This window comes from Hoplias malabaricus, chromosome 16 (genome assembly GCF_029633855.1).
Source record: "Hoplias malabaricus isolate fHopMal1 chromosome 16, fHopMal1.hap1, whole genome shotgun sequence".
Classification (NCBI taxonomy): domain Eukaryota; kingdom Metazoa; phylum Chordata; class Actinopteri; order Characiformes; family Erythrinidae; genus Hoplias; species Hoplias malabaricus.
This window is the reverse complement of record NC_089815.1, coordinates 9,632,023-9,659,983: the sequence shown is the minus strand read 5'-3', so window position 1 is coordinate 9,659,983 and position 27,961 is coordinate 9,632,023. Positions and strand designations below refer to the sequence as shown.

At 39.7% G+C, this 27,961-nt stretch overlaps 2 protein-coding genes across 5 annotated transcripts; one reads left to right on the top strand and one right to left on the bottom strand.

The window, feature by feature from the left end:
• The first annotated feature begins 69 nt into the window (after positions 1–69).
• Positions 70–8,451, top strand: nucb2a (nucleobindin 2a). 2 transcript variants are annotated; one of them, XM_066647113.1, is made up of 13 exons: positions 70–229; positions 824–964; positions 2,629–2,736; positions 2,824–2,956; positions 3,475–3,578; positions 4,199–4,384; positions 4,750–4,840; positions 5,451–5,509; positions 5,594–5,686; positions 5,908–5,997; positions 6,081–6,251; positions 6,900–6,954; positions 7,123–8,451. In XM_066647113.1, exons 2-13 carry the CDS (start codon positions 824–826, stop codon positions 7,326–7,328), a joined length of 1,437 nt encoding a protein of 478 aa, XP_066503210.1. In that variant the 5' UTR covers positions 70–229; the 3' UTR covers positions 7,329–8,451. The 2 variants fall into 2 exon arrangements, with proteins under 2 accessions (XP_066503210.1, XP_066503211.1); XM_066647114.1 differs by lacking the exon at positions 70–229 and adding an exon at positions 447–561.
• Positions 8,452–8,649: 198 nt separating this feature from the next.
• Positions 8,650–19,949, bottom strand: caprin1a (cell cycle associated protein 1a). Of its 3 annotated transcripts, none has more exons than XM_066647110.1 (19): positions 19,737–19,949; positions 16,871–17,017; positions 16,491–16,553; positions 15,224–15,310; positions 14,861–15,114; positions 14,667–14,749; positions 13,744–13,893; positions 13,586–13,638; positions 13,412–13,495; positions 13,114–13,299; positions 12,933–13,023; positions 12,776–12,837; positions 12,225–12,335; positions 11,991–12,119; positions 11,485–11,638; positions 11,197–11,394; positions 10,998–11,104; positions 10,596–10,656; positions 8,650–9,219 (listed from the first exon to the last, which is right to left on the bottom strand). In XM_066647110.1, the coding sequence occupies exons 2-19, from the start codon at positions 17,015–17,017 to the stop codon at positions 9,155–9,157; spliced, it is 2,085 nt and encodes a 694-aa protein (XP_066503207.1). In that variant the 5' UTR covers positions 19,737–19,949; the 3' UTR covers positions 8,650–9,154. The 3 variants fall into 3 exon arrangements, with proteins under 3 accessions (XP_066503207.1, XP_066503208.1, XP_066503209.1); XM_066647111.1 differs by lacking the exon at positions 19,737–19,949 and adding an exon at positions 17,462–17,714; XM_066647112.1 differs by lacking the exon at positions 11,991–12,119.
• Positions 19,950–27,961: the final 8,012 nt, after the last annotated feature.

Below are 27,961 nucleotides of genomic sequence, written 5' to 3'. Positions count from 1 at the left end.
GCATTGACTTCAAGCAACCGGTAGATGTCGCTATGAAAAACTTAGCTCCAGTATCTCATATGTTTTTCAGTGCGCTGGCTGGTGAAATCATAAATCCAGAGCCAGTGTAGCTCCTCTCCCGAAGCACAGTGCAGTACGAGAAACTAAACTCCAGCGGTAATGAAACACCGACTGCGAGGAAGCAGAACATATTCAAGATAGCGCGTCGGTAAAGAGATAGACACACAACGTAAGTGTAAAATGCCGTGTTTGTGTCATTAGGGTTTCCGTTCGCTGCCTTGATAGCCAGAGTTTAATTCAGGGCTGAAGTGAGTTTCTTTTTCAGCCGCCGTCATTCTCTATAAAATCATAGTTAGCTAATGCGCGGCAGTGGCTGTTAAAACTATCAGCTGGGGCGTTCTTTGCCACCGGTTCAGCAGATACAGAGCTTGAGCTAGAACCTGTTTGCGTGTCAAAAGACAATTGGCTAAAAGTCCAAACCTTTTGAGGAACAATATTAGCCAATTGTATGTCATCAGAAGCCATTCAAGTGACACGTAGCCTTAGGTTACTCACTATAGGGTAAGTTATTTAGCGTTTACTGTTAAAAAAACAAAAAACAAAGGAGCTACCGTTACACACGGCCTTTAAACAAGAAAATGACACCTTGTCTAGTCGAGTTGTGATGATACGAGTGTCTACACGGTCTAACGTTACTGTCTTAGGAGGCTGTAGTAGCCATTACGCTGTGACCTATCTTGCGCACTTGAAGCAGTTGGAGATGCGCCCGCTGTTAACGTCCAACCCGGCTTTTAATTTGTGGCTTTTGTGTGTCTTTTTCCAGATGTCTTGGACAAAGGGATGGATCACCAGCTGCCTTGTGCTTGCCAGCCTGCTGTTCAGTTCAGAGGCCGTGCCAATAAGTGTAGATAAGACTAAAGTAAAAATACCAGAGGAAACTGTACAGGAGCCACCTCAAAATGTGGTAAGTAAAGTCCACTTTATGAGTTCTTATTTTGTGCCATTCAATTTACCAGCTCTAGACGCACCAATAAATGTATATGGAACATGAGTAGTAACAGTGGTAATGAAAACTCAGCAGAACGTCCTATCATTATAGCCTACATTGCTTATATGGCAAGAAATCTCACCGTGAGACTGTTTTCACAGCACAAAGCAGCTGTTCAGTTTACACACATTTTAGAAATGTGTTCATATTTCATATTTACTAGAGGCTAAATCTGAGGCTGTGTAAATCAGTACGTGTATCATGTGTTTTTGCTTGACATCACCTTCAATTGCCGAAGATACATTCCAGTATTCAAGCACACAAAAAAGTCAAAGCACCCACATTTTGCTCTTAATCTGCCCCAAAATAATGAGGCTGCATCCATTTGTGACTTGCTGAACCAACTGAAAGTCCCACCATTGGCTGCAACAGCTCGAATGTTTTTTTAGAAGGGAACTTGTCAAGAACATTCACTTTAAGATGGTCCTTACACATTTTTTGTGTTCTTGACATAGAGACGCAACATGATGAGAAACAGTGCCACGGTGTTATATTTGCTGACGTATCTGCATTGATTACCAAAATAATGACTCCCATGATCACAATGACAGGGGTGGGGACTTTATGAGCTTAGAAGTTGATGTATACTCTGTGATGTCAGAACAGTACATTGTTTGAGAAGTAAATAGCAGAATTCGTAATTGAGAATTCACAATCCATGAGCAAGAGTGTTGTCATTTATTTGAACAGTTTTAAAAATAAGTTTGTAAGAAGAATATTTCAGTATTTAAGCATTTCTTTTGTGTTCTATATTCATAAATGATCATAACCAAATCTTCCCCAGTTTTGAGTCTCATATCTCCATTTGTGTCAAAAAAGCTTCTAAATTTGGCCCTGATTTGACCCTGATTTAACATTATGGCAGCATTTAGTTATTAACCAGCTGTGTCCAAATTGTAGGCTGCAGTCTCAGAAGGACAAGTCCTTAGTAGGGCAGTCCTTCGAAAACTCCTCTGACAGATGTCTCACATGGAACAATGTAAAGAGGCTATCTGGTGGCATCTCCACATCTTGCAGCTGCACGACAAGGAGTAATTCCAAAGAGAGCATTTGTACATTTGTAAAACACAGAAACATATCTCTTATATGTATAAGACAAACTCCAATCAAAGACTTTGGTTACTACAGAGTATAGTGTGTTTTTATTCTGTCTGTACTGTACATGTTCAGTGAATTCTGGGTAGACGTAGGGTGCGAAGTATGCATAGGGATCTTCCCCCAATCCCTCTGTCACTTTCAGTGACATAACAAATGTGAAATAAGACTTCTGAGGCTGCAGCCTAGACTTTGGAACACAGGTATTATCTCCTGAACAGGTGATTGGCACATGGAAGTCATCTAACCTTCCCAAAGAATAAAATAAGGACTCTAACTGTTACAAGGGCATTAACAATTATACTCGTATTTTTTTTCTATATTCAAAATGTTTTTCAGAATACAGCTATATGAACCCCAGTATTATGAATCAAATCTGAGTTTAGTCTGATAATATAGTTACATTTCTATAAAATAACTATATTAATTTGGTTATTTCATGCTTAAATCGTCTAATTTCTTTTCCCACTTCCAAACTTATAAAGGACACTGGACTACACTATGATCGCTATCTCAGGGAAGTTATTGACTTTCTTGAAAAAGACCAGCATTTTAGAGAAAAGCTGCACAATACAGACATGGAGGATATAAAGGTAAAATTAGAGTCTGTATGTTTATATTTTTCTTAGTAAAACGCTAAAAGAAATTGTTAGTCTTAATGTGTTATTATTTGATTCCAGCAAGGGAAGCTGGCTAAAGAACTGGATTTTGTCAGCCACCATGTCAGGACTAAGCTGGATGAATTGAAAAGGCAGGAGGTGAGCCGGCTAAGGACGTTGATTAAAGCTAAGCAAGACATTGAAGGAGGCAATGGTAAGTAAACTGACAACAGAAAACAGGAATCACAGATTATTCTCTCTTGCTCTCTTGACTCACTCCTCTCTCTCTTACTTCAGTTTTTAACTTCCGTTTTTATCCAAATTATTTTTAAGTCAAACCCACTCTCTCTGTATGTTGTAATAAAACCATGTGTATTCGGTTTACCATAGACCACTTTATTTCCTTTTTCTTGACTGAAAATTACTATGTTTCTTAACACTTCCATGTACCTCAGGGGCATCACCAGCAATTTATGAATAAGTGGTCAAAGCTTTTACTAGGGGCCTCTTTTTAGCGTATACTCACCAGGGGAATTCATTAATGTTGGCCCTAAAAAGGGTCTTTATTTAAATATGCTTTTTAAAATGCTAGTCTGGTGAAACAGGTGTAGAGATACCTCTGGTTTACCATATAGAATCTATGAAGGAATAGTTCTTTTATGTCTAACATTGCAAGAAAATGGACAAACTTGATTTCAAACAGAGTTAAAAATGATCTTTCATTCTCCTCAGATGTGGCTGTGGACCACCAGGCATTACTGAAGCAGTTTGAGTACCTGAACCATATGAATCCTCACACGTTTGAGGTTGAGGATCTAGACAGACTCATCAAATCAGTATGTACTCCTTTGCACTTTCCAAAATCTTGCATGTATAAATACGTTTCTCTAGCTTATGTTGTCTAGAGAATGTAGTAGTTTTTGGTTAGTTTCAGCTTATTAGCTTAGCTCATAACTTATCGGTTTATCATCTAACACCAAACACCACTGATTGCCCTCAAAGAATGGAAATATTCATGAATGATTCATGAATGACTCTTTCATAAATACACTCCCCTGTGTGCTAATACATATTTGTGCAACACCAGTAATGTCAGCTAAAAGCATAAGCTCCAAATCTTGCCCCACGATTAAAAATGTATCTATTCAGTAACCATTACAGATATTCAAATATAATAATTAGATGTGAAGCACATTCCTAACATAGACTAAATCTCTGTTTACACCCGCGCATATACTTTATACATTATAAAATAAAACATCTTTGTAAATAACAACTTCAGTATTAATGCATTTAAAAATGTCAGATTTTGGTGAAAAGTTGGAGATTTGAGTAAGCTCACTATTTGTAGGGTATTTATAGGAACTCAATGAGGGAACAGAAATGTAATGAATAGAATATCAGCAACTCCAACAGATGTTATACCTTTTTGTGAGATTATCCATGTTTTGTACAGGCTACAAATGATTTGGAGAATTTTGACAAGGAGCGCCATGAGGAGTTTAAGAGATATGAAATGATGAAAGAGCACGAGCGGCGAGAACACCTGAAGACACTGGACGAGGTGAACAGGAGAAAGGAGGAGGAACACTATGAAGAGATGAAGAAGAAGCATGCTGATCACCCCAAAGTCAATCATCCAGTAAGTGGCACACCCTTAACATGAATGTTTTTTTTTTATTATTCTATTACAAATCTTAACTTAAATTATAACTTAATTATAAAGCATGTTTCTAACTTAATATTAACTTAACCATGCATATATTTATGTAATAATATTTTAATAGGAGGTTGACCTTGGCAAATGGTAACAGCGTAATCTGAAGGATTATGATTCAGTAAATGGTATAAAAATCTTTAAAACAAATGACTGATAGCTGCTATGAAGTTAATATGGAAGTTATGTAGTTTTGAGATTAAGGAGGTGAAGTGTAGGCCCACATATTATTTAAAGAGAATGTCCTTGTGTATGATATTGTTTGATAGTCGGGTGTGCTTGATTTGCAGGGCAGTCAGAATCAACTGAAAGAAGTCTGGGAGGAGGCAGATGGTCTTGACCCTGAAGATTTTGACCCAAAAACTTTCTTCAATCTTCATGGTGAGATATTCACTTAACATACCAAGATCCATGCAGGCTACACTTAGAGGCTTTCAGTCTTAAAAATATTTAAATGAATATGTTAATAGTTATTTAATACTCTGTAGTGCAGCATTGTGTCCGACAGCCTCATCTGAGAGAATTCCTGATTGTTTTTTTTTTATTTTTTGGCCATCAACTTTTTCTCACTTCAGTGCTCACTTCAAACATCATGTAATACAGAACAGAAACACTCCATACAGTGGTAAAGACATTCACTGATAAACCATGGATGCAGAGGCTAATAAATATAATGTGTTATTTGAGCGACCTGGCATCTATCTGTGGCAGTTAGGGGAAAAAAAAGGAGAAATCTCAAAGTCTGTTTTAATTTCTCTGTGTCAGATGTGCTTCTAGTTCTTCCAAAATTTCATACCACCTTGAAAATACATGATTATCAGATGGGGGCTTTTGTAGTATTTAAACCAGGAAACCACACTCTAGACCATTGTGGCACTGCTAAGGTGGAAAATGTCACCCAAAGTAGTGATGGTTATCTTTTATTTTGATTGGCGTGTTCAACTAGCCCTGATGATTAAATAGCAGTTATTCCTTGTGCATGTGTAAACAGATACCAACGGAGATGGCTTCTTTGATGAGCAAGAATTGGAGGCCCTGTTTACTAAAGAGGTAGAACATTGCTTTTAAACTTAATAATGCATGAATTCCTCAAAGTGAACATGATTTTAATAGGCAATGCATTTGTGTCTACAGCTAGAGAAGATCTATGATCCCACTAATGAGGAGGATGATATGGTGGAGATGGAGGAAGAGAGGCTGCGTATGAGAGAGCATGTCATGAATGAGGTAATATCGCAAGCCAGGACTCAGTGTTGTTTTTAAATCTTAGCATACTTCTCTGAGAATATTTTCTTACCTTGTGTGTATTGCCACAATACACATATACATATACATACATAAAATGGGTTATAAGTAAGATTTATGGGACTTTAGAAAATGTCTTTGAGAAACCTAGGCCCAAACATGGGCAGCACACTTACTGAAGTCTCATTTCTTTCATGATACAGGTTGATACCAACAAGGACAGACTAGTGTCTTTAGAGGAGTTCTTGATTGCTACAAAGAAAAAAGAATTTCTGGAACCAGATAGCTGGGAGGTTTGTGTAATAATTTTTCAGTCTGATTTCATGATTCAGTGGTGATAGAACACTTTGAACACTTTCCTAATGTGTGTGGTCAGACTCTAGAGCAAAACCAGGCTTACACGGAGGATGAGATGCGGGAGTTTGAGGAGCACCTAGCCAAGCAGGAGGAGGATCTGAATATGAAAGCAGCTGATCTGCAGAAGCAGCGCGAAGAGCTGGAGAAACAACAGGAGCAGCTCAATGCACAGAAAGTAGAACTCCAACAGGTAAGTAATCACATGCTTGTGGTCCTAGAGGCCTTGTGTGTAGCACCAATTTAATTCTTAGACACACCCACTGAACCTGCCAGTTGAGAAGTCACCAAACTCTGCTGGTCACTGGAGTGGTGTAACCCATGTCTATGTTATAGATTCTAGCACAAATACAAAATGGTTAAAATTAAATTCTTTTAAGAGAAAATTGGAGATCATTGAAATTCTGCATTAATCAGTGTGTTGGATATCAACAAACTTGTAATGCTGTGTTCTATAGAACCTTCTCAGCTATTTTTTGAGATGATAAAAAGTCTTGAAATATGTCTACAGTGTCAATATAGCTATTTTATATACTATACAGTGAACCTGCTCCTACTAAATATTTTTTTATTTAATATTGATAATTGTAAAATAGTGGTAACCACTACTGAAGGCCTGCATGCCAAGAGCCATGAGTAAATTGCAAGTTGTGTGCTCTGAAAAGTATATAAAAAAAAAAATCGTCCCATCACCCATGTTTTAAACAATTCAGACTTGTATTTTGTGTAATATACAATTCACACAAGACCACATTAAATGATATTGTTTACCCCCTAACCAACTATAAATGTGAAAAATAAGTATTCAGAATAAATACCTGTGTTTGTCCTTCATGATCAGGCTGTAGAGCACATGGAACGTTTAAAAAAGGCAGAACCTCCACCTGAAGTTCACGGTGAGTCCTGCTTTCTATTCTGAAGCAGTTTTAGCTAGAGTGAGCCTTTAATATCAGTACAGTACTTAGAAATCTATAATTTGAATCAAGTTAATGCGTATAATTACACGTTTACTGGGCCATGTGAATGCAAGTGTATTAACTAAATTCCTCAACATTGTGTTACAGTTGAAGGGAATGCAGTTCCTGAAGCAGCCCATCATGACCAGGCCCTATCCCCAGAGCACCAGCCAACTCCTCCAGATCACCAGGGAAACCCAGAAGCTCAAAATGAAATACCCCAGCAAGATCTAAGTCAAGGCCACCCAAACCAGTCTGAAGATGGTCAGCCAATGCTCCATGATGACCCCAACGCAGTCCATGGTGCTGCATAGGTGCCCTAGACCATAGACAGGTAGTGTGGGTTTTGACTGTGTAGATTAAGATGACTGCCACCACACTTAGAGACACGAACCGTTCCTACCTCGTCTACAGCGTCTGGAGTCAACAAAGAATAGCCAGAGTCCACCTGTGATCTAAAGATTGCTCGGTTCGAGAGACTGCTGCGTTCACAATTGTTATAATCAATGCTACGTTCTTTTAATAGGTTCAATTTGTAATATTTTTTCCACATGTGGTTGATATTATTTGGCCCATAATTATTGAATGGTGTGTGTGTGTATGATTTGCTTTGCACATTTATTTTTAAGTAATATGAGCTACTGTAAAAACGGATGGGAAAAAAATGTGGTAAATATAATAGGTAATATTTTACATGGTGAGATCATGTCATTCTTTGTTTTTCCTTTACGTTAAGACTATCCTGGGAATTGCAGGTCAGTGCAGCTTTTAAGTAAAATGAAAATGCAAGCTTGCAGTGAAGAACCTAAAGTACAAAATCCAGGTGTTTTAATAAACAAATCAATTTCGGACAAGCTTTTTTAATTGTTTTTATATGTACTGATTTTTAAAATTTTTGCCAGCTTTTAGTGGTTTTTAAAAAGGGCTAAATTTCCAGCTATAGCTCAGATCTTTATCTGAAATTGATGACTATAACTGGGCATTTCTCATGCCATTTTAAGTCTAATCTGTTTTCAGGAAACTAGCCCATGTAAGTATTAAGTGATCAGGATGCCAGAAATTGAACAGGGAAATTTATAAATCGCAGAAAATAAGACCGTCAATTTTTGCCTTTTCCATTTAAATCTTTCATTATGAAGACTGTGGGCCAGTTTTCTGTACAGATTGACAACTCATAGATTTCCATGTGCAATGTAGTGCAAGACAATTTAATGAAGTTGAGTGGACTTTCACCACTGGCAGCATAATTTAATCCAAAAAACAAGATTAATTTGTGTCTGGAAACTGTCCCATAAACAATTCTCAGATTAGAGACTGAAGGATACCAACACATGCAAACTGTACTCCTGTTAGGCTGTTTACAATTCAGTGTTGCCAAGAAATGCAGAATATAAGTTCCAGTTATTATAGCTCGTCTGCTGTGTAGAGGAGCAACATCAAATCTCTTGTATTCAAGCCATTTACATTATGCGCCCATTGCAAGGTGTATCATAGTATTTGAGTGTTTGCACAAAATGAGTAATTTATCATTTTTATCCACTGTTTACATTCAAATTTGCGTGCTGTTTTGAAGATATTAAAGTGGTTGAGGCATTCCACTGATGATCTTTTGCAGACCTTCTTAATCCACAATACATAAATTAAAACGGTACATTTCAAGTGCATTACTTAGTAATCATGTGATTAACCACAATTAACACAGCTACTCAAAGAAATTTAATTCTATGAAGCACTCATACTGTCACATTCATTACGATGCAGATTTTCCCATAAACTAGATAAGGGGAAAAAAAAAATTACAATACAGTACTTTGTTAATCCTTCACATTTGTTTGAACATTTCCTTTGGCTGCGTTCAATGCATCCTTGTCTAACCTGGTCCGATTCAAAATAAGAAGCCCATACAAGCAAAGGCACAATGTTCCTGCGTATAAGTTTTAAGGCTATGCAACAGCATGTACTTGAGGGAAAGCTTTAAAACATACAGAGCTACAAGTGGTATGGCTTCGTTATCATTGTCTATGTCCGACATCTTTGTCCTTACTTGCTACATGGATTAAAAAAGCTCAAGTTGTGTCCAGGGTGTCACAGGTGGAGAGATTAAGTGTGTGATTAGAGACTGAGGTGGGATGGGTTGGGGTTAGCTGCTCTGTTGCACAGCCATGTGGCCCATCCCTCGGTTTGGCCTGTATTGTCCCCCTCGTCCTGTAACCCAAACAAACAAGACAGTTACTTCCATCATGACCACACAGTGAAAGATTTCACTTCTCAATTATGCAAGCCAGCCTTCACAAATTACATGCACAGAATTTGAGGGTCTTGAATGAAATGCCACTCACCTGTGTAACCAACTAACACTGCAAACAGGACCAGAATGAAGCCCGAGTACTCAGTTAAATAGCCTAAAAATGAACTTTTATTTGAAAATGTGTATCAAATTAAAGTGTGTGTGACAAAACAGGTTACTATTAATTCCTATTGAAACATGTTCTCTGTGGAACGACAATTTGCATTTATGCTGATCCTTTATGACAAAAGCAACACTTATTCACTCACTGAAATGTATGTCTTCCCAGTTGCTGGATTTAAAATTAACTTAAAATATTGTAAAGCACACCGTTTGGGGGGGGGGGGGGGGATGTATGAAGCAATCAAGCTGACTCAAGTTAGATAAAGTGCATCCTCAGGCCAAATGAAGCCGAAAAGAAAATTCATCTGTTGAAGGAATTAGCAGAATTGTGGTAGTGTGTAATTTCCCCATACCAAGAGCAAATGTAAACATTTTAGCCATTGGGTTACCACAACCTCCAAAATACCACACACTCAGGACAGTCCTATTAACCTGGCTGGAAAGCAGGACACAATACATAGAGCAAAAGGACAAGAAAGCAAAGCTTTGGGAAAACTGACGGCTAAGCCAGGCAATCAACTGCTCTCCATCAGAGCTTCTGTAGCAAAGCCAGACAACTGACCACCCCACTTCAAGAAACTGAGCGAGTTCCAATGGCAGGTCTAAGGATTTGAGCATGAAAAGCAAAAAGTAGCAGCAGACAAGCAGGTAACGCAACACAACTTTATTGAAACATTCTCTCAAGGAGCGACATAAGCATACAAAGGCCAGGGCTGCAGGTAGATTCTTAAAAATGAAATGGAGGGGAAAGAGGAACAGGTCGCAAATAATGTATATTCCAAACACTCCCATGGATTAAACCAACAGTGGCAGGTATTTTTTTGCATTTTATTTTATACAAAAAATAAATTAATGAAAATCTTTCAAGTTTACAGGAATATCTATTTGCTTTTAAACACAACCTTGCTAAAAAAATTACAACACTGACAGTTCCAGCTCTGCATGTGTCTCCTTAAAATGTGTAAGTATATTAAATCCGCTAAAAAGTGGGCTTACTTTGACCAATAAGCCAAAAGGGAATGAGGGAAGAAAAAAAATAATAATTAAAAAAAATAAAATAAAATGCAAGAGTAAAAATGGGCAGGGGCTAACACTCATTAACTGAATGTTCAAATTGGCCAAAGACACTCGTCTTCTCAAAACTTTTATGATCGCATCACTTGAGCATTACCTCGAGAGCTACCTCGAGGTCCCTGGGCAGCTCCTCTCTTGAAATTCTGCTGATATCCTTCCTGTTAAGTGAAGTGGGGAAAAAAAAAGATTCAAACAGCTAAAAATCCTTGGATGAACAACTTTAATGACAGTATGATCAATAAAAGAAAGGTGTTTTGATTAACTCTGTATGTTCACACCAAGTATCTAAAAGGATTGCAACAGATATATACAGAAAATGACAGCTTATAAGACATTAAAACTAAACACGTGTCCATCAGACTCATTTGTACATCAAGCAATATTTTTTTTTAAAGATACCATTATAATTGAAAAAATAAAATAAGCATTAAAATGACATTTTTAATAATTTAAGTAATCACTTTAATAGAAATATGTTAACAAATCCTCGAGCACTTACCCTCTGGTAAGTGCTACTGGAGTAGTCTCGTGGAGTGCTGAACTGGGTCTGCCCATACCCAGCATTGGGAGTGTTAGGAAATGGAGGGCGATAGCCATCATATCCACCTTTAAAAAACCCACCAAGCATTATAAAACGTCTTAGGAATAGTGTAATTTTATCTTATCTGATGGTTTGACTATCAGAAGATTAAACTGACCTCTGAAGCCATTTGATGGGCCTCGGTAACCATTCATAGCCCCTCTGGCATTCCTAGGGCCAGCACGTGGCACAGCCCGGCTGCTGTAGAATGACTGCCGACCGAAGCCTGAACTTTGGCTTGAGGGCTGCTGGACCATAGACTGGTGGCCTCCAGAGGAAGGAATGCCTTGGTCTTGAGAATGGAAGGCTCCAACAACTAAACACAAAAATTACATCAGCTGAACACAGAACCCTGTCAGTTGGTAGAGACAGGTGCATTTAAAAGACAGAAGGTTGTGTGGCATACCTGACTGGAGAGGTTCCTGCTGAAGCTCCTGTTGCTCTACTGAATGGGTGGATTGGCTGCTGAAGCCTGGGGTGTAAGTGCTCTGGTACTGGTTGGACATCTTTTGAGGGTCCATCTCATTAGATGGAGGTACTGGGGCATTCAGATTGAATACCTAAGACAGATAAGAGGATAACCCATATATGTCTGATTATTTCACAGCACTAGGGCAGGCAAGTTTGAGTAAAATGCCCCTAAAGGCATGATTTCAATAGTCAAAATCACATCAGTTATCACTAATGACCAAATATTTTTGTGGAAAACAGGCCTTTACCAAGACAAGTTATAAACCATAAAATATCTAAAATGTAAATAGTTATGTAAATATATAAACAAACTACAAAAGGAAAGCTTAAACCCACCCCACTAACAGTATATGATGTGCCATGATAAACAGAGCAGACATGGGTAGTAGCTGTGAAGGAGGATGAAGAGTGAAAAGCCTATGCTGACGGGTCAAGGCCTACCGCTTGCATGGACTGGAATGGTGCTGCGTTAACGTTGATGCCGCTGTGGAGGGGTTTGGAGACGGACTGAAAGACCTGGGGCTGGGAGGAAGGGGCAGGGGGCTGCTCAGACGACAGGGACATGGATACCTAGGGAATGGGCAACGGATCAACAGACATGTCCCCCCTCCCCACCCACAGATCCAGGCCTACATGAACACTTATCCACATAAAAATGCCCACATGCTCCTTTACCTGGAGGGGGTCAATGGCATCAGTGGGAGGCCGGGGGTCAGAGTTATGGGGGGGTTGGTACAAGGGTGGTGTGGAGGCATACGATTCAGTGGGAGGAGATACCATGGGTACCTAAAAGGAATAAAAAAAAGCAGTATTATTCAGGGACTCAGATAGAAATCTGTAGGACAATTTATTTCAAGTACAATACAATATGATATGGTCATAAACACATTTGGCATGGGTGGAAATGGCTGGTTTTAGTGGTAAACCATGATTATTAGTCTGGCCTTCACTTCAGGCTGTAAGTAACAGAAATTTGAAAATGCAGAACAAAAACTGCCTTTCATTAATCTGGTAAGTGAGGCCTTTGGTTCAGCTCCTAATAATGGAAGAGCTCATTTGGCTACATCTACTTAAATACCACTGAGAAGAAAAAAATAAATGGCTATACATTCAAAATAAAAATCAAAAACTGCATACATATACATTCCTCAGAATCACTGGATATATATAAAAAGACTAAAACTGAGGGCCTCGCCCCTCTCCCCCACAAATGAGCAACTACTTACTTGCGTGGGTTCTGGATGTACAGGGACTGTACTGTGTTGAGGGAGTCTTGTTTCTGTGTGAGCTGAACATGAAATCACAAGTAAGCACAACTTAAGATTATGGCTTACTCTAAACTTGCCTCAACAGCCATACTACTGGGAAAGGAAATAAGCCTACCTGGGGCACAGACCAACGGTGCAGACTTCATAGGTTGGGCAGATACAATTGCAGGATCCAAGGACTGCCCATCAAATTCCAGCATGGAGTCCTGTAACATGGGCAAAAAGATGTACACATTAAAATTAGTGTAGCACAACAAGTCTGAGGGACAGTTAGGCAAACAGCTGTAATGTCTGACCTGCATGAAGTTATAAGTGCCCTGCATCTGAGCCATGAGGTCCTGCACTGCTTGCTTTCTGACCAATGGGTCAGCTGCAGGGGGAGGGAGCACAGGATTAAGTGCATGAGGCTCAGAAGAGACCAGAGCTGGGCTCATCGCTGAAGGAGGTGGCTGCTGTGGTTGCTGCTGGAGGGAGCTTACAACCTATGAGGAAGTGTGAGGATAAACAAACTTAGTTCAATATTCAACATTAAAAAGTTAAGTGATCATTTATTTTTTTCATAACTTTAAAACTTGGAACAGGGAGGGACCTCACCTCAGAGGTAACGCTCCATTCCCCTACTGGTTCTTTGTCAGCACTGGTATAGTTAGCATCTGGAATGAACTGTCGATTAACAAACTGCAACAAAAGCAAGGAGTGTTAAGCACCAAGGTAACTATTACTGTGCTATACACTTTTAATAACAGATTTGCAAAATGACGCATTTACCTCTGTTGATTCCACCTCAATGGTCTCTTGGAATTCTTGAGTGATAGACCCCTCTGCAACAGGACATAAACATCAACAAGCCAACTTAAAAATAAATAAGCCTCTTATTTATTTATTATAAAAAATAAATAAATAAATAAAAAAGAGACCAGTCATACCTGGCTCTGCTGGCTGCTCCTCACACTCTGATGACTCAGCAGGAGCAGGCTGTTGCTCCTCCTCCTCACACACACCGTTCTGATGTGTCTGTGTTCGGTCAAAGTACCCACTTAGCAGGATCTTGTCCAAAGTCACCTTAAGGGTTTTGTCTATGAGAGAAAATGACCATAATGACAGTGCTGAATAATGGCACTATTTCTGAGCGCACTGCTTTCACAATACTAACGATGCAAGAATTGACATTTTAAAGACTCAGGTGAGCAAGCCATAGTGGCTTTCCAACTCTTAACAACCTGCCAGTTCTACTCCATTATCAATAAGCATTCTTTGATGGTCCATGTACTGATTCACAGGCATTTTTTCTATATGCCACACGTGACTGCATAAAACATTGAGAGGCATTCTGACTTAAAATATTTTTAAAAAATTTGTTATGCATTACAGAGCACTGCACACTTCAGTCTCTGATCTAATAGTTCACGATTTCTGTCCATCAGTGTTCTCGTACTACACTCATATACAACTACTTTATCCTGCACCCTTATTCATTCCATTGGCCAACAGGAAGTAAGGAACATACAAATGGGCTACAATCAGGGTTCAGAAGTTATTCATGCTCTAGCTGGCTCTGTCCATCACTGATGGCCCCCAGCTGAGGGGCTTTGAGCAGGCCCTGGGCAAAATGCCCAGCTGCTGACTCAGGCCAGCGAGGCAACGAGAGGCACAGCTGGCCCTTTGGGGCTGTAGACACAACACAGTGCTCAAGGCATCAAGTGTTCATAGACAGGCTTGCTGATGAATGGGCTCCAATTGTGCAATTTTTTGGTGATCCCATTTTAAGGAGTGCTTACTCACTGAAATAAATACCATTAGAGCACCACAGAAAGCACTGCTAAAGAGATCATTTATTATTTTAACTTACATGTGGTTCCTGCCACAGCTTTGTTACTTCCTCCTAAAAGCTCCCACAAATGTACAGACGCCTCTTCAAACTGATCAGTCAGCCTGAAACCGTGCAATGCAAGAAAATAATCCATTACATTTACATGACAGTTTGCAAACCTCACTTGTAAAGCCTAAAAATGCTTATGCAATGAAGAAAGTTCATCACCTAACCTTATGTTGGGGTCCCGTTCAGGGCCAACCAGTTTGTAGAACTCATCAAGGCTACTGAGTTCTGCCTCGGTGAGCAAAGGGCCTTCATCTTCACTGCTACTGCTAACAGCCTGTCTCAACTCCTTCCTGACACTTTCCTCACCCAGCTGGTCCAAAACATACTGCACCTCAAGCACTGTCTTGAGCTTTTGTCTCTCTGCCTCCTCTCGCTTAATCTGCTCCCTCCGTGATGCCTTTTTCACTGTCTTTTGGATCTACAGGATGACATAAGAAAAAGAACCAGGCATCTAAGCGCTCATCCTCTCAGGTAAACAAAACTGAAAACTGCTAATAATGTGATGCAGCGCTGGAAAACATACTGACCTCAAAATTCAAAGACATGAAGTTCTTCAGCAGATCCCTAGCAAACTCCAGGTTATGTGCCACCTCCTGAGCTTTGGACAAAGCATCCTAAAAAAACATTTAAATAGACGTTAACATAAATTCAGATATTTATATACTGCTGTTCTGTATAGACTTGTTCCTATATAACGTCTAACATTCCTTTATTGCAAAACAAAATCCACAACTCTTCTCTACGTTCTATAAGCAATTGGATAATGTCTTAGACACTAGTCTGCACAACCCTGCCTTTTCTTGCTTAATCCAGGCATACACTGTAATTTTAGAAGCCTTATTCTTTGGTGACGCCTCACTCTGCACAACTGAACTGCCCATCGTGTTCAGCCAAAACCACTCACTGTACAGAAACCTTTGCTCTGACTGACCTGCTGTCACAATGGACAAAACCACAACCCCTGCAGAAAGCTCTGACTGGGGCCTATTTAAACATTTCAGTTTTATTCAAAATATTCGATCCACCAGAGTAAAATAACTGTAGTACAGTATAGTACTACAGCAGCTTTGCACTGCCACACAGATCACTGAAGCTAAAATATACAGGGAATTTTTTTTTTACATAAAACCATGGGAAAGCAACACAATTTTCCCCAGTTAACATTTACCTCACACATACATTCAGTAAAAGAGCAAAGCATGGATTTCATTTTTCATTTTAACCCGTTCTCCTGTGTAGGGCTAATCACTGTGATTAAGTGAGTATGTATATGGCAAATAAGTCTTAAAAAGACAAAATAATTACTTTAATAATGATCTGAATTATATATTTTTTATTTCAATTTGTGATCTAATAATTGAATACAATATATCTAAAATTTATGAAAATTCTCAGTAGGGTAAGAGAAACGCTAAGCAATGTACAACTGCAAAAAGAAAACTTTTTCCTAGCGGCACAGCTTAATGTACTTATGAATATTAGACTCTGACCCCACCCCCCACCACACACCCCCTTCTTCTGGCAATTAAGTGGAATTGAACATTAATACTTAATACTCACAATGACTCAATCAAAGCTGGAAATTACAAAACTGTGACAATGCCACATTTATTTGTTCATATTTGAATTTCTGGATTAAGGGAATACTCATTTTTCAAACTATAGACACTGATGTGCTAAGTATATTCATGAACAAAATTACATTATTCAAATTGGACTTCATCTTTGCTGTAAAAGTGACTTATATCTAAACATCCAGGACTCCTAAAGCTTTCTTAATACAGATATACAAACCAGCTGATCCTGATTTAACTGTTCGCCTTTGCTCTTCCTTGTCTTGTAGTCATCCAGCTTGGACTAAAAACAAAGAAAACTCAAATTAATAGTTAGAAAAACAGGACTCTGTGTGATGTGTGTATTTTATATATATATAAACAAACAATATTATCACACCACAGGAGTACAATGTCTATGGTACAATCCCGAAAAGCTAGTTTCCCAGCCAGTTACAATGACTGAAAGGGACAACAAACATTCAGGAACTAATGCAGCTCTAGTAGCCTACAAGCAGCCATCCTGACACTTTATTTATCCTTAAGTACTAATGAACCCAAACCAATGAGCCCAGTGGTTCATATGAGAAGTCAAACGTATAGAAGATGTGGGGAAAATACCTTTCTTTTTTCCATGTTGCGAACCTTTTTCTCGATAATACTCAGCACTTGCTTCAAAGCCTCAGACTGAGCTCCTGCTGTCTGAGCAGAGCAGAGCTCTGGACTGGAGGACTGAACAGCATAGTCGCCAACGCTCACAGATGGCATCTGGAACGATGAGAGAGAATGAAGAACTTTGGAGCACATTCACATTATGAACTAAACAGAAAAAGTATGTATATATTCTGCATCAGAAATCAATCCGCATACAATATTTATAGTGCCTGGGCTTCTGCGGTTTCTTGACTCATGTCAGCGTTTATATAAAATGCATGTGAATAGCTTTTTTTATGATTTAATTATGTCCAATGCCTCTAATACAGAAGCTCACAGTTGAATATGGGTCGTAGTGGACAAAAAAGGGCAGGCCTTAACACAGCGCATTAAAGCTGTGGGCAACTTTCAGTGCAGAAATGAACAAATATATATTGAACATTACGGACCAAAGAGTGACCAAACTAGACCCAAAATGTCCAACCTGTCCCTCACACGGCTCCTTGTCGTTTAAACTACAAAAACTCGAAATAAATACTGACTCAAACATGGCCATACTTTGTGAAGATGCTGAAGCTCGTCCCGGTTTGGGGAATTGTGCAGGGTGTCGGCTAGCGAGCTAGACTATCTCCTCTCACGGCGTTAGAGTCTTAGGAATATTTACTATTTTCGACGATTAATAATCATTTACGAGAGCGACAAATGGCCAAACGTTAAAAGCGATACCAAACTTCCCGTTTAAAATAAAGAAAACCCGTCTTAATCCAACGAAGAAAACCCCACACTGAATTCCTTTCTCTTCGGTTCGACAGCTAGGGAGCTAAATAGTGATGAATCGTTCCTGAGAGTCGGCTCTTTGTATCGACTTATTTTGGACAGGGGAGTCGACCCATGTCGAAGAGCCGTTTTCCAATTCATTCAAATCTTTAATGGAACGGCTAAAATATAATACCTAATCAAAATCATATCTAACCATAATCCTAAACTCTTATTTCCACATAATAATCTCCATTTACCACAGATGTACTGTTTGTATTTCTAAAATAAAAGCCTCCTAGACTTTGGATCATTATTACTTCAGTGGCACTGACCTAGTAGTGGCAGGTTACTCTGTTGTGCTGGTATCAGTGAATCAGACACAGCAATGCTTCTGAAGTTTAAACACCTCAATATCACTGCTGGGCTGAGAACAGTCCATCAACCAAAAAAAAATATCCAGCCAACAACCTCCTGAGACTACGGATTAGTGAGCACATGACTAAATTATGACAAACTGCAACAGATGAGCTGCGCACTCTGACTTTACAAGTACAAAGTCGACCAAAAAAATAGGTGTGGAGAGTGAGTAAATTTTATTTTAAAAGGGGTGAATTGTGGCTATGCAGGGTAACAGCTGGACTACAGAACAATAAAGTGCATCTATGTAGTAACTGGAGCTGAAAAACTGGATATTGAGTGTTTATATGGTACTTAGGACATCTTGCCAGTAAACAATATTCATCACAATATTTAGTCCATCTGATGTTTGTTCAAAGCCAATTTTAAAAAAAGGACACTACTACTATCAAAAACTCAACTACTTTTGCTCAGCATTTCACAGTGGGCTGCACTAACAATATCTATACAGAAAACCATTTTTGGTCATCTTGTCTCATGATAATAGTCATATCACCCAAACCTGAGTCATATCTGACTAATAAACTTCATCATTATTGGTAAACTCTCTCCAGTGTATCGTCAAAGCAGTATTTGAGATTGCATTGCTGCTTTGTTATGGCAATATGCTGTAGTTTCTTATTCACTGGTCCTGCATATTTTTGTGCTTTCCAGCCATAACACATCAACTTGAGCTCAGAAAGGGCTGGTTAATAAACTATTAATGGGCTGATTATTTGAATCAGGAGTGTTGTTAACATGGGGAAAACCAACGTGTGCAACATTTGGAGGAAAACAAACTTGCTGTGCATAGGTTGGAAGAACTGGTGTACTGCTTTGTTGATGTATGTGTGGGGAGAGGGGGATCCTAGATACTTTCCTCAATAGAGCAATGACCTTTCCATTTCTATAAATTATAAACCTATAAAGAAACTCATAATATGAAGAAAACTTACAATTTCTGTTTGGAATTGTATACAAAATGTGACCATCACATAAAACTAATATAGTGCATACTGACACATTCCAGTGAAATCATGGGCCTGAGACTAGGCTTGTTTGTAAACTTCTAAAGTTTCCTAGCTCTACTGCAAAAAAGTAAGAAAAGAAAACAAAAAGACCCTCTAAACATCGTATCAACACCAAATTTGAATTGATCTAATTGTTAAATATCTACAAAAGAAGCCAATGAAGAAACTCTCTAAATATTTTATATTTTAGATTCAAATTTGTTACACACTTCCCTCAATGAAAATGAGATTTTCCCTAAATCATTCGGCCATTAGCCGAACAAACGAAGAGCCGACTCTTTGGCGAAACGAGTCAGTAGATATGAGTCAGTGAAAAGAGCCGGAATGAACATCACTAGAGCTAAGCGGCTAGCACCCGTCTAGCAAATTCGAGCTAACATTGCACGGCTAATTACATTAGCCCCCTCGCTACACTGAACTCCCATCTAGCCAGACAGTTCGTTAAAGAGAATGTGTAATGACGGAGCGTCCTGCAGCGCTACAGACCAGATTAACAGAAGCGATAAAATGAGCGAAATGGCCGGAGATATCGCAGATAACCGCAGGTATCCGTACACAGATCCAGACAGACTCCGCAGGGCTAACAACGTGAACCGGATTCTACAGAAGCAAGAGGAGAAATCTTTGTTCTAATATGTTCTCCTTACCTTTATTTTCAGTATTGAAAGGGATGTCAGAGCTTTCGATTTACTTTGTCTTTTGTATTTAATACTGCTTATGTGTCCGTTAGTCTCGCCTCAGCCTGCTCCGCTCGGCCTCTCCGGCAAAACTACACTTCCACTGAGGGTCCAAGCTTTATAAATCGAGCGCTGCGCTAAAGAGAATCTATGAGGAGAAAGATGTGCTCAGTTCAGCGGGGTAAAAACTCTTACACTTCCTGTCTGCTTAGGTAGGCGTGTGGCAACGTCATCATTTCGCCCCGCCCCGTCTCACGTTAAGATATTTGTCAATTGTCAAAATAATCCTAGAAAACATCGGATTGAATGACTGCAAAATGCCCACTCGATGTGTTCTGCAGAGACGTCTACTTGGGATGGAGAAAAATAACTCATAAAAAAAAAACAGACATAAAGTGAACCAAAGTCTCTTTCCAAACAGACCTGAAATTGTTTTTTATTATTATTAAAACTGTCTAGTCCAAAAAATTAGGTATAACTATGACTTAGTGGGGTATATGACATGGGGCCACTTGGGAAAAAAATGGGTTTAGAGAATAAAGTTGGACATTTTCAGGAATACATTAAGAATATTTTGCTGCGTGTCTAAAGAGGCAGAAACAGCCCCTTGAAAATGGAGTGAAAATGAGGAATATAGTGATGTTATACTTGTCTATAGGTTTGACAAATGAAGAAATATGCAGCCTTTTGGCAAATCAGGACCAGATTGACATTAGCATTAGATAGCTGAAACCACTGTGCAAACTAGAGAGAATTGTCTCTTCAGGCGTAATTTAAACAATCCAAACAGTGTTTCTCAAAATATTCAGACTTATTTTATTTCAAACAGTCATTCATCCATTCATCCATCCATTGTCTATAATTGCTTATTCAGTTCAGAGTCGCAGTGAGTCCGGTGGACAATTTGAGTAGTCAAGTCACCTGCCAATGTATGTTTTTGGACTGTGGGAGAAAACCCATGCAGACATAGTGCTCTAGTTTCCTCAAACTAATTCCAAAAAAATGTTGATAGGTGTAACTGTGTGAGCGTGTGAAATTGTCCACAGGTGTGAATGTGTGAGTGCTTGTGTGATGCACTGCCATGGACTGGTGCCCTGTCCATGGTGTGTTCCTGCCTTGTGCTCACACAGCTTGTGTAATCTTCCCATATAAGCACTTATTAAATGCAATGCCCAACACCAACCATTGGTTAGCCAAGTATAAAGCCTCCTAACGCTGTGCAGCAGTGGAACTCGAGTGACAGAACCATCCAAAATTTATGATAAATGGAGTGGCTTTGTTATGCAGTCAGCAGTGTTGGTGTTGGTTAATCTATGGGACAAATCTGGGTATTTAGTGCTCTCAGGTGGAGCTGTCAGGTAAAGTTGTGTTAGTGGCAGTGTGAAAAGAAGGTGTTGGATGACATTGTGAGGAAGCAAATGCAAGTGTTGCTACATTTAATACAGTACACACTGATGGACATCTTCACTACTACAAATACATACATCTACAGTGTTTTTTTTTTTTTTGCAGAGTTTCAAATCTGAACACTAGGGCAAATCAATGAAGGACATTAATGACAATACTATTTCTCCTTTACTTGTCTTTGGACAACGAAATGTGCTACCACTTTTGTCCACTAGAGGTCATGAGAGGACTAATTGTGTATCAGTAGTCTTGCAACATACTTTGGTTTTCTAAATGCCCATTCCAAAACAAATGTACTACCTTTCGAAACCAATTTTATAGTGCACCTGATTCAATGTAGAGCCCTTCAGATTTAGGCTAGTTTTTCTTAATAGATGATTTTTGCCTGTAATAAAATATGGCCATATTACTATAAACCAGCATGTAGACTCACCCCACTTTAGTGATCCTCTTCAAATGTTAAAAGTATGTTATTAGTAGTTATTTGTATTCCAGTGTCTATAGTTAGTATAATGTTCTGGGTGTAATACCAGATATTTGAGCAATGAATGGTATACTCTCACAGTTCTGTATGCTGGTAGCCCACAAGCTCAGTTGCCCCACCATTTGAAATGCCTCTGTCTCACCGCAAAACTGGAGTGGTAAGAGAATGCCTTTGCTTGAGGAGTATGGAATTTATTTACATTGACAGGGAAGGGATCACTTCATTTTCTCAGCCCCTAAATGCTTTCAGAGAAATGACAAGGCCAAGTGACGTCAGCGTGTCCCACACACACAAAGCCGCACTGCGGCACAAGTGGTCCATGTATAGTCTTTTTTTTAAAGGCCTTATGGGACAAGAAATGACTTTCATGTGGCTGTCTATTTTCTCTTTTGGACCTCTGCTTCATCAGTCAAGTAGACTGCACCCATGCCACAATTAAGCCTTATTCACCATTCTCAGACCCATCTCCCACCCAGCTTTATCACCTCTGTCTGGCTCCAGGAGGAGTATTATGTACAGAGATGATGTGTTTTGGAGTCTTGAAATGTACAGTGCTGTGTAAAACCCTTAATTTATTTGCAAGGGAAATATAAAAAATAGACGAGCTTCTGTAGAGCTCAAAGTTCTTAAAAGCGCTAGAGAAAACGGGAACCAGTACAAGACCTGTGTCATATCATAATCCCAACAATTAAACATTACTTTCATAAGGTGTTTTTCCACCCAAATCGTTCGCATATGTTTTGCGTAATAAATAAATAAAAACGCGAAATGAGTCGTGTTTCCACCCAATGCACTTCTGCGAATAAACTTCAGATGACGTAGGACCGTGATCATGGACGGTATTTTGTTGGGGGGGGGGTGTCTGCTGTGTGTCTACTATATTCCACATGCACTAACAAGAAGCTCGGGCACTGGTATGAGAACAGAGTGGGAGTGGTAAAGTGCGGAGAAGACAGAAAAGAAAGAAGAGTAAGGTGAGTAGGGTGGAGTCCAGTAAAAGCCTGTGGGCGCGGGATCCATTCAGGTTTTTTCATGCGCATTTTCATAATGCGCAAAAACTCGGTGCCTATAGACATAGACATGAAAGACACGAGACAAGCTGTAATCTCTCATAAGATCTGGAAAAACTCTACCCGTACACTGTATAAGGATAATGTTGTGGGTCTGAAAGGTCGTGGAGCTCTGGAACAACCATTACTGAGACACAGAGTAGAACATGTGCAAATAAACAATGAGCTAAAAAATGAAGTTGCTGGAATTCTTAGTACAATGGCAAACTGCTCCATAGGGCAGACCTCAGCATCACTGAATGTGTTTGGGAATACTTACATTGAGAAAAAAAAACAGTGGAAACTAATACAGACACTGAGAGTACAAACCGGATTCCAAAAAAGTTGGGACACTAAACAAATTGTGAATAAAAACTGAATGCAATGATGTGGAGGAGCCAACATCTAATATTTTATTCAGAATAGAACACAAATCACAGATTAAAAGTTTAAACTGAGAGAATGTATCATTTTAAGGGAAAAATATGTTGTTTCAAAATTTCATGGCGTCAACAAATCCCCAAAAAGTTGGGACATGGCCATTTTTTACCACTGTGTGGCATCCCCCCTTCTTACAACACTCAACAGACGTCTGGGGACAAAGGAGACCAGTTTCTCAAGTTTAGAAATAGGAATGCTCTCCCATTCATGTCTAATACAGACCTCTAACTGTTCAATCGTCTTGGCATTATCTTGTTGAAAAATGCAGGGTCTTCCCTGAAAGAGATGACTTCTAGATGGGAGCATATGTTGTTCTAGAACCTGAACATAGTTCTCTGCATTAATGGTGCCTTTCCAGACATGCAAGCTGCCCATGCCACAAGCACTCATGCAACCCCGTACCATCAGTGATGCAGGCTTCTGAACGGAGCGTTGATAACAACTTGGGTTATCCTTGTCCTCTCTGGTTTCAGAGTTTCAGCTGGCAACGGCGGATGGCACGGTGGATTGTGTTCACTGACAATGCCTTCTGGAAGTATTCCTGAGCCCATTCTGTTATTTCCTTGACAGTGGCATTCCTGTTTGAGGTGCAGTGACGTTTAAGGGCCCGGAGATCACGAGCATCCAGTAGAGTTTTACGGCCTTGACCCTTACGCACAGCAACTGATCCAGATTCTCTGAATCTTTTGATGATGTTATGCACGGTTGATGATGATAACTTAAAAGTCTTTGCTATTTTACGCTGGGTAACACCATTCCGGTATTGCTGCACTATCTTTCTGCGCAACAATGGTGGAATTGGTGATCCTCTTACCATCTTGGCTTCAGAGAGACACTGACACTCTGAGAAGCTCTTTTTATACCCAATCATGTTGTCAATTGGCCTAATTAGTGTTAATTGGTCTTCCAGCTGTTCGTTATATGCTCAATTCTTTTTCCAGCCACTTATTGCTACTTGTCCCAACTTTTTTGGGATTTGTTGACACTGTGAAATTTTGAATCAACATATTTTTCCTTTAAAATGTTACATTTACTCAGATTAAACTTTTGATCTGTCATCTATGTTCTATTACGAATAAAATATTGACATCTCCACATCATTGCATTCAGTTTTTATTCACAATTTGTTTAGTGTCCCAACTTTTTTGGAATCTGGTTTGTACGTAAACTGAGTACGCTGACAATGGAAAATTAAAAATGACCCTATGGCTCAACATTAAATAAATGAAGGCTGAGTTTTGCACAGTAATGTTGCTCCATATATACCAAAAGAGCAGAAGGATCAGTTGAGAGAAATGTTATAAGTTTTAAGCAATGATTTGAATGATTTGGACCTGTTAATATCTGTCATTCAAACCCCTGTTCTCAGTACACATACCGAGCCTTACTATTCAGCAATTACATGGTAATGACTGTAAACTGCACTGTAAATAAATGAGCAAAAAATAAGCAGTCTGTTGCCTTAAAACATTTAAAACGGATTACTTAAGTGTACTTTACTGCATTGAGTAACAAATGCATTTTTTTGAGATTTCTGATACTCCTGACATTTCTGTTTATTAACTTAAAAATATTAATGTCCATCCATCCATCCATTATCTGTAACCGCTTATCCAATTTAGGGTCGCGGGGGGTCCAGAGCCTACCTGGAATCATTGGGCGCAAGGCGGGAATACACCCTGGAGGGGACGCCAGTCCTTCACAGGGTAACACAGACACATACACATTCACTCACACCTACGGACACTTTCGAGTCGTCAATCCACCTGCAACGTGTGTTTTTGGACTGTGGGAGGAAACCGGAGCACCCGGAGGAAACCCACGCGGACACGGGGAGAACACACCAACTCCTCACAGACAGTCACACGGAGCGGGAATTGAACCCACAGCCTCCAGGCCCCTGGAACTGTGTGACTGCGACACTACCTGCTGCGCCACCGTGCCGCCCAAAATATTAATGTTGTAACCATAATTGCATTTATGGCAATTGTTACAATGCAACAATTGCATTGTTCTGTTGTGGTTTATCCAGAACCCACCGGGAACACAATCTGGACCACATGCTCATACCTATGGAAAATTTTACATGTCAAATTCACCCAGTGTGTGTCAGTGTGACTGTGAGAAGAAACTGGAGCACCCAGAGAAACCCACGCAGACACAGGAAGAACACACCAAACTCCTCACGGACAGTGACCAGATGCAGGACTCAAACCCACAACCCCAGGATCTGGGATGTGTATGACAGCAAACCTTTCTGTTGTGGCACTGCGCTGCCCACTTAAAGAAGTCAAAATCAAAACATAAACTGGTTCACAAACTCAAAAAGGAGACATTTTTGAAGAATTGTAACTTTATAGTATGTTTAAAGTCAGAATCACTCAATCCAGTTATTTAATTTGAATATTAGGGTTTACAGTGTGACTAAAGTTGGAGAGGAGAGGAACAGAGGATTAACCCAGTGACAGGTCATGAACACATAACCAGTTAATAGCCCCTTACATTAATACAACCATTGAGCGCACTGGGCGCAGTGCATTAGATACAGATAATTTTTTTCTGGTCAAATAACACAACCCACATGGTGTTCAACAGCTTGAACTGCAGCTTTGCCAAAAAAGAGTGGGTGGTTTGGGTGATGCCTCTCAGTTGGTTGCTCTCTTGATTTCAATGTTTAACAGACAGTATTTGGACTTAAATGACAGTGGTCCCACTGTAGCTCCTGGTACTCTGTACCTCTAGTCTTAGCCAGTCCAACAGCCATATACACAATATGACTAAAGGTTTGCAGTACATGCTCATCCAACATTAATGAGTAGTTTGGCTTTTTGGGTCAATGTAACATCTTCTACTCCTTTGGGAAGTCTTTACAGTAAATATTAAAACATTACTGTGAGTATTTAATGGCATTCAGCCATGAGAACATTAAAGAGATTATGTACTGATGTTGGATGATTAGTTCTGGATCACAAACACCACTTCAGCTTGTCCCAAAGGTACTGGATAGAGCTTCCAACAGTTTAATTTCTCCACAGCCAATGCTTTATTCCATTATAGCTGACGCTTGGCACTGAGTGTGATGAGCTCAAGTTCATGTGTAGCTGCTCCAGCATGTCCCATTTCATATCAGGTCTTTGTACAAAGATTGTACCACTGGTGTGTGCCCAAGCATTTCTGTCCATATAAGGTGCGACATAAAGTACTTAAACTAACTCATTATGATGGGTATCTTAAAATTTTGGACCTATAGTTGACACTTGCTGGCGATTAACCTCAAAAATATCTCAAGCTCACAAGTAGCTCCTCATAATCCCATCCCGAGGGATTTGCGCCATCGAACGTCTTTTCTGTGACTGCGTGATTTATGTGTTTGTTATTCTTCAGCGTGGTTGGGTCTTGGCGAGTGCCTGACATAGATGGCCTGAGATATAAGGAATCGTGCGTGGGATTTGCTGCCTTCATTGACATTCTCTATTATTTATGTGCAGAATGCACACGTTAATTTAAGAGAGAAAGACACCATTTCGGTGTTGATGTGCATTATGGGCCTGCAGATCCTGAGCCTGATGTATTGACACATCTGGGTACAAGCATCTATGCAATTAGAGAAGTTAAAAGTCAGCATGATTGATGACAGCAGATATCGCCCAGACAAGTAATTGCATAACCGTTGAAATTAGCGATTGGAATTTACAAGGCCACAGTGAAGGAGGAGCCCTCAGTAAAGAGAGACAAACTGTTGATGAGATATTATGCTTTATTTTGGGCCTTTAGTCAACACCATGCTCAATAATGTTAGCACCCCACCAACCATATGGGTTCCTTCACTTGTGCATGAACAATTCCATGATCCAAACTCCTCTCTTCCCCTTCGCTCCTTTCTTCCCTCATTCTCCCCATGCCAGCCCAAAGAAGAGCCCTTCCCATCCATATACTGGAAAGCTGCTGAGAAAGATAATTGCATCCATGGCTGCCACGTTTTTGGTTTGCGTGTGAGGTCCCAGAAAGCGCTTAAATCTGTCGTAATCGGGAGTGGGAGAGATGGCGCTAACAGACACAAACAAATGGTTAGCTTTTGGATCGAGAAAGGGTCCCGACCACATGAGAGAGCGATATTGTTTGTCTCTATGCACAGTGGAGGGAACCAAAACAAAAAAAGTGGGAGAAAGTGAAAGCGAGAAAGAAGCTCAAAGCTGGCCAAATAACTCCAAGTCACTGTCTCTTGCTCGTAAGACTTGATGATGGCTCACAAATCTGCAGAAGACAGGGGGGACATATGGAACAACACACAGAATGGAGCCTGCTCTGAGCCTGGGCCAGGAGCAACATCCCAGACACTAAGAGAGTTATGAGGCTAATCAAAATGCATCCAAAAATGTTTGCTTCATTCCCCACACATGAGCTGGGAGAAACACAGTGACAATGTCATATGTCATGAAGTGATTGGAGGAGCTATGACACTGTTACTGCACCCTTTAAAAATAAATCGTTCTTGATTTGGGTCTACGGTTCATTTTTCATTTGCAAGTAAGTTTTCCATATTTTTTAAATAAGCCTTTGATAAGCTTTTGCATTGTGTATCATAAAGTTTAGAAGCTTCTTTGTGCAGGCATTTGTTCTTCCTCGTGGGAACATTCTCTGAAAGACTCTTTAGGAAATTAGATCTTCTATAGCAGAGTACAGCACACAAATTTATGCTAAATCAAACACTGTTGTTGTCCTACTGTCAGATGCTCACATACAGGTTTTACATTGGACGTACTTCAGCACTTGGAATCGGCACTAGGAGGGCACTGACCAGTGCACTACGCAGA